The sequence below is a fragment of the Wasmannia auropunctata genome, unplaced genomic scaffold, assembly GCF_000956235.1.
Source record: "Wasmannia auropunctata unplaced genomic scaffold, wasmannia.A_1.0 LD335903.1, whole genome shotgun sequence".
Classification (NCBI taxonomy): domain Eukaryota; kingdom Metazoa; phylum Arthropoda; class Insecta; order Hymenoptera; family Formicidae; genus Wasmannia; species Wasmannia auropunctata.
In genome coordinates this window covers 715,644-722,958 of record NW_012026987.1, presented here as the reverse complement: position 1 = coordinate 722,958, position 7,315 = coordinate 715,644, and the positions used below count along the sequence as shown (strand labels likewise).

The following is a 7,315-nucleotide window of genomic DNA, read 5'->3' as shown; positions in this document are numbered from 1 at the left end:
TAACATTAAAAATGAAACATTTAATAAGGAAAATAATACGAGAAAACTACGATCGCACGAAGCTACGATATCTTGGATATTTCGCGAGTGTCATGCAACGGATGAATCCGAAATGGCAGAGGAGATTCATAAATAATACTTAGAAGACTTTATGTCAATCACGTCCAAAAAAGTTCTCTTATAAATTTAAATTAATTAAGTCAAAAGGCTGTGAGCCAAGCTGGGTTTTAATGCTCGTTTTCCAAATACGATTACAAATTAGTCATATAAATTTTAATATATAACGTGATGAAAGACAATAAACGTTAATAAGAGTCGAATTAATAGCGATAGATTTAAAACTTAGCTTGGCTTATATATTGTTCTTTGACTTCATTAATTTGAATTTTAATTAATCAATTGAAACCTTTGTTATTTTCTTAAATTTTCTCTTACAATTAATATAAAATTTTTAGCAAATAGATATCAAATTAATAAATTTATTAATAAATATTACCAAAATCATATGTATAAGTGATAATATTATACTATAATTAAATTAAACGTATTGCGTTTATCAAATAATTCTCTCTCTCTCTTTCTCTAGCTCTTTCTCTCTCAGTTTTTCTCTTTCTATTTATAATTATGTACTTCTTATAAACTATACTGCATTATTAATTAACAAAATTATATTAATATATAACATATATTAAAATCGAAATTAAAAAAAATCGTTTTTTCAGATAGCTTCAAAATAGAGTATATTCTTTGAATATCATATACGCATTCTTATATTTATAATTATTGTGTTTAAAAATGAATGTTAAAAATTAAAAATCTGATCTGCTAAGAAAAGCTTACTTGTAATTTTCTTGAACAGAAGCGTTTTCAATTTACTTGACTTATATATATATATATATATGTTATATTTATATACATACATATATAGTGTTAGAAACTATAAGGAATAGTGAGAACATACAGAATATGACGACTAACTTTTTTTAGAAAAGAAAAATTAGGAATCTCTTATACCGGCCGTACGCGACTTGCCACCTGATGACATTTGCACATAACACTACAGTCTACACATGTGTGCGTGAAACACGTGCCACACGTGGTATTGAACGTCACATATACCAACATATTGACATATACATATGTGACTCACGAGAGTCACGAGTACCGAGTATGCATCTTACAATAAGATTGCATAGACTTGTTTTTTTAACAATGCTTTTGATATTTTAATAAAGTGAATGCAATACAAGTAAGGTGTAATATTAGGTGTATTATTGTCTGTATCTTATATTATTTTGACATCTATCGTGAACAAAAAACAAGAATATAATAACCTTGTGTTTTTTAATAATCGCAAATAAATCTTTTTGTAACGCATCTGTGTGCATTAACGATACGCAATTTTGTTAACTCAATAAATATTAACCATTTATCAAGAGTTATGTCAACGTAAACACTTATATGGTAACATAACCATATTTTTATTTTTTTACATTTTTCAGAAGGCTGAGGAATATTCCCAAGTCGAAAGAAAACAAGATACCCGGTGATTAGATAACACTATCAATAGCTGAATATATACGTAATTCACACACGATTCTCAGCAGTACTCTACAAGCAATACTACTTCAAGCCGGTAGTCCCTTCACTAGTGTATTGATTTTCAAGATGAATCGAAACGTGGAACCTCTGGATCCGTCCAAAATGAACATTACATCAAGAACGTTGCATCAACCGCCTATGGACGAGTTAATGAATGGTACTTATAAAGTATTGTGGACCTGCAGTAGGAAACCGCAGCTGGTAGTAACATAAATTGATTTGATTGTAGTCCTAGCAGAGGGATTGACTGCGAACTTTGCAGAGGCCACCGTCGAGATGGCTGATTGTCCTAATTTCAGTGGATGGCCTTATAATTTTTATCGGGAAGGTATAAAAAAAACACAGAACACAAGGCTCTTGGTCTTTCTTCGAATCTCACACCTTTGACGATCCTTTCAGGCTTGTGTGGTAATCCGATTATTTTTGAGGTTGGTGGTCCAGCGTATCTCCTGCCAACTGTTCAGAGAGACAAGTTCTACGATGTCAAGTCGTTGCTGCGACACATAAATTATAATTACGACTGTCTCGTCGTTGGCGCAGGAGCTGGTCCGTGGCCACATACGGGACGCAATTGCGAGGTGTGTATTACGAGTAAATCACCGCGATGGAATTAATAATCTCTTCTGATTTGAAGGAAAGAGGAAGTGAACATTTATTTATTATTTTAGCTCATTATGAAGTTAAACATAGTGAACGACAAGGTCTCGCCAGGGTATAGACTTGGCATGGGGGTGGCGAATGGAACGCATTACGCTTTTGTCAATAAGTCCAACGGAGAGTGCATACTCCAACGAGTAGTCGCTAATGAGGATGAAACGACCTTCGCGTTGTTGGGCAATTTGTACGCGTGCGAGGGCAAACCGGGGAAAGTTATAAAGGTACGCGCTAAAAAACGTACCGGCAAGCAGGACTTCATATCGTGCATGCAGAAAGCGTTGGAAAAACATTACGGGGATAAGCTCGTAGGTAGGTCTTGTCATAAACCTTTGTCTCATTACGAAGTTAAACAACTGAGTACTCGGTTGACCGTCGAATATCTGTAAACTTAGGTTTGGGTGGCATGTTCGAGATGAAGAACGGAAAAGTGAAGCAACATATTATGCCAGATTTTTCGGACACTCCGTTGACCAGCGAGGCCCAGCTTAACAACTGGTTACGTTTCTACGACATGGAGACACCTCTGATAGCTGTCGGCACATTTGTCAGCGCCGAAACAGTAAGCTTTAAAGAGATTCAATATGACAAGAAAAAGAATCAAACTTCAAACACGTGTCCGAAAGGAACAGTCTATAAATTTATTCTGTACAGTATTTATTTCTCTCTTATACTGAATTAAAGTACTCTTTGCGCCTGTCTTTCAGGATTTGGATCTCAGGGTTCAACATTTCCATAGCGCTTTCGAAGAAAACAAACTGGGTGGACATTATCACATCGATACAACGCCGGATACGATTGAGTACGAGGGCTACTTCAATGTGGCAGCTACGATTTATCGTGTCGATCAACCGCCTAATAAACTACGCTTTGGAAAAGATTAATCTTTATATGTACATCAGATTGTTACAGCAAGTTGAATTTTACCAAAATTACCTTCGTGGCAATTGCCATGATAAACAAAAAAGTGACATGTTGACAATATATTTTATTAGCATTTATACGAATTTACTTAGAAATTCCATTTTATAATTGTTCCAGTTAATATATTTTATATATATGATTTTATGAGAAATAAATATATTTTATATGCTTGATTTTATGAGGAATAAATATATTTGTGTAAGGAAACGAGCCTAATGACATCCGCTTTTTTTCGAAAGTCTCTTCTTAAGATTGAATTACGTAAATCTCGATACAAAATTCCGTTAGCGTACAAATTAAAAATTTATTTGTGTTACGAAATACTGTTCCGTTAATACCGACTCGATTGCTTTACAGCGTATATCAATAGCGCTCATTAATTATACAACGTTATTTCTTATAAAAAAATCGAATTGAAAAATCCTGAATTATTTTTTTTCTACAATATACAATAAAATAATCACTACCGCGGTAATTACAGCTTTACAAAAAATAATCCTATATAATTAATAGGCGCTATTTAAGAGACACCCTGTATTGTCTTATACGTGTATGTTTACATTATTATTATTTTTTATTTACTGTTTTGAAGAGAAATTGCGCTCCTGTTAGAGTGCTTTGTGCGATTATTCACGTCTGTACAGTTTAAGGAGAATCACCTCAGCTAACTGCGATAATATAATAACGGGATCTTAAGCAGATTATAATTATATCAATCGCTTCACAGCGTATTTAGTGACGGTTTATTGCATTATATACATCGGTGAGTGATATATTATGTATTTAAGTGTGACTCGTTTCCTTCGTCGTTAGAATACGCGAAATGCTGTTCATAAATTTCATATTGAAAACTGTAGAGATGTATGTACGTCGATAAGACAGGTATATTATTTTCAAATTTTTCAATAGATTGGGTAGCAAAATTGTGTAAAGAGTTTATACATCTATAAAAGTTAAAGAAAATGTATCTGTTCGAAAAAGATATGTTCGCCAAAGATTTGTTCTCCATAAAAATATAAGTTTTTCTTTTATGGCAATATTATTGAAAATTCACGAATTGCACGAATTTAATAAAGATTTAAAGCTGCTGGTAAATAATCGTTATAATTGACTTATATTTATAATCTTTTTGTTCAGCTCCGCATAAGGAATGAAACAACTTGGGACTACGACAGATTCGACCGCATACTATATGTATAACATGAAAATTTATTGCATACATATTTTATGAAATTATAATTAATGTTCTTATGCAGTATTACATTGTTCTAAACAATAATACAATAAAAACATAATTATAATTTATTGGTTCCTCAATTTCGTTCTTTCAATTTCGCAATTTACATTTCGACTTTTGTTCTACATATTTTTGGTACATATATAATAATTTCCTACTTTTTATACAAATTATATACTATGGACAGTAAATTTCCGGCCGATCAAATACACCTGTTTATCCCAGAAGGAGCTAAATTAGCCGCAGGTATATACATAATACTTGTAATTTATTTTGAAGAGTAATCATATTTCCTGTACATATATATAATTTTTTCTGTGATAATAGTTTTGCAAAACGAGTTGAGTACAGATTTTGAAGAAGTCACAGTCGAATGGGTGGATTGTCCCGATTTGACTGAAGAACCTTTCAACCTTGCAACACCGGGTGAGATACTCATTGTGTGCCTGTAATATTTTTTGTCCCTGCTTTGATATTAAAATACAATATACACTTATAGGACTGTGCGGTGATACAGCGATTTTTGATGTCGGTGGTGTCTCGAATCTTTTTCCATTTCCGCAAGAAAACAAAATATATTTTTTCAAAGATATGGTACGAACTTTTAATCGCCTGCGAAGAGTGCGAAGCACCCTGCCAAATGATACTTTAATCATCGGAGGAGGTCTTACAAAAGTATCGGAAGAAAAGTTATTAGGCGAAGTATGTATTATTTACATTTCCATGAGACATTAAATACATCAATTTTTGTGTTTTTTTTCATTTACTTATATTTTAGTTTTATTTTCATTGAATTAGCGTTCTTTAATTTTGTTTTCGCTTTAAATTTACTGTTTAATTTTATTATTTTATTTTCATTTCTCGTGAATATTATATATGGTTTTACAGCTTATTATAAATGCGTCTTTTGACGAGAGAACGGCAGTCATCAAGAATAAAAGTCGCTTCGCATTTCTAAAAACGTTGGAACAAAGCAAAAATCAAAAGTGTAAATTGATACCATTAATTGATAATACTAATCCCAAGTGCCATATGTATGGCAACTTCTTTTTCAACAACGGCCTGAGAGAACAAGTTCTTAAAATACAGGCCAAGAATCGCGTCAGTCGCGATTTTACAGTAGCATTGCAGCGGGCAATTAGTCGATTTGCTAGTGACGGAGATCTCATGGGTAAGGAGTAAACTATTTATGAACTACTTATGAAACTATAAGAAATCCAGAAAGAAACTAAGAAGCAGTAATTTAGAAAATTTCCAAAAAATCAAAACGCATAATTATGCATTAAATGTTAACATCCCTATCTAAAACATTTTTTTACTTTTGGTGCAATTATATAGTTGTTGAAAAAAAAAAATGAAAAGATACCATCAATTAGTTACAAGGAATTGTTTCAATATCTAATTATCCTTTTAAAAAATGCATAGAAAAACGTGTTTCTTTTGTATTCATACACTTCCTCTCATTCTCTTATTTTCGAAAGATCATTAAAATTAAAAGAAGATTTTGAACAGTTCCGTACACTTGTCCATACTCTTTCCTTTATTCATCGCTTGTCAGGAAAAATGCAACAAAGAGGCATATTTAATTTAATTAATTAAATTTGTCACTGAATAACAAGGCAGATGAACGAATTTTCTGATCTCGCAGGTCTCGGCGGTACATTTGTAGTGAAAAACGGAAAAACGAAACATCATATCATACAAAATGATTGGAAGGGTCCGATAAGAAAAAGTACAGAAATTCGTAAATGCGTTCAATTCTGCGAAATGCCAACGCCTGTGGTGGCATTTGCCACGTTTCTTAGCGCAGACAGATATTATTACAGTAAATTTCCGCCAAAGGTAACATCGATGTCTAAACTTCAAAATTGATATACATCGTGAATTATTCAAAAATGATAAATTCGAAAATGCTTTGCAGATAAATTTTCTTACCCGATGGCACGCTCATTCTTACTCTGCTTTCGGCGGCGGGCACTATCATGAAACCAAACAGAATTCCGAAGATAATAATGTCGAATATCTGGGATATTTTTCTATAGCGACGAAACTTTATCGTATTGATCCCGTACCTATGTTTAATGAAATGCCCAACTTTTCTTATTTATAAAGAAATTATAAATAGACGCTTCAACATGGCGTTAGATCATTTGTCTCATATATTATATTTCAGATATAATGACATTACTAATATGTATAAGTATTCAATCTTTTTTGCCATTTTTTTAAATATCTCTTTTTATTTTTATTTTTTATTACTTCTTTTAATCCTTGCATTTTCAATGTTTTTTTTAAGTATCAGCAAATTTCTATTTTTACTGATACATCTCTATTATGATTAATCTACATTTTTACTTCTTATTACGAATAGAAGATGCAATGCATTTAAGTTAAAAATTTCTCATTCCCTTATAATTTCTCTTTAAGAATCTCTTTAGAAATAAAAATACTCATAGCCAGGTATACTATTAGAATTTCAGCGAATACGTAAAAATATTTACTGAGGAGCTAAGTAGAGAGAAATTATAATTCAAAATATTCGAAAAGGTAAAATATAATCAAGAATAAGCATAGAAAGACATAAATATATAGAAATAAATGCATGAATAACATTTTTATATAATTGCATGTATGTACGTATGTATAGTATAATGAACTAAATGTTATGTTATTTATAATTACTTAATTGTAAATAACATAATATAACATTTAGTACTTATACTATATAAGTACTACAGATATTTATCTGCATGAGTTACGAATAGATATATTATTTGCAGAAATATTATCTTCTATATTATGCGATATTAAACTTGTAATATTAGGTAATATTGAATTCAGATGAATATTAGTAATTAACTCTATAATTCAGGTATAATTAAATACACTAATTGTAAG

At 31.5% G+C, this 7,315-nt stretch overlaps 2 protein-coding genes across 2 annotated transcripts; both read left to right on the top strand.

Moving 5' to 3' along the window:
• The first annotated feature begins 1,127 nt into the window (after positions 1–1,127).
• Positions 1,128–3,353, top strand: LOC105455286 (ester hydrolase C11orf54 homolog). The gene is made up of 7 exons (XM_011698507.1): positions 1,128–1,249; positions 1,503–1,759; positions 1,832–1,930; positions 2,002–2,180; positions 2,271–2,568; positions 2,652–2,818; positions 2,964–3,353. The coding sequence occupies exons 2-7, from the start codon at positions 1,669–1,671 to the stop codon at positions 3,138–3,140; spliced, it is 1,011 nt and encodes a 336-aa protein (XP_011696809.1). The 5' UTR covers positions 1,128–1,249; positions 1,503–1,668; the 3' UTR covers positions 3,141–3,353.
• Positions 3,354–3,702: 349 nt separating this feature from the next.
• On the top strand, positions 3,703–7,057 carry LOC105455282 (ester hydrolase C11orf54 homolog). The gene is made up of 7 exons (XM_011698501.1): positions 3,703–3,943; positions 4,318–4,663; positions 4,745–4,843; positions 4,917–5,119; positions 5,306–5,588; positions 6,066–6,259; positions 6,339–7,057. The coding sequence occupies exons 2-7, from the start codon at positions 4,597–4,599 to the stop codon at positions 6,525–6,527; spliced, it is 1,035 nt and encodes a 344-aa protein (XP_011696803.1). The 5' UTR covers positions 3,703–3,943; positions 4,318–4,596; the 3' UTR covers positions 6,528–7,057.
• The last annotated feature ends 258 nt before the right edge of the window (positions 7,058–7,315 follow it).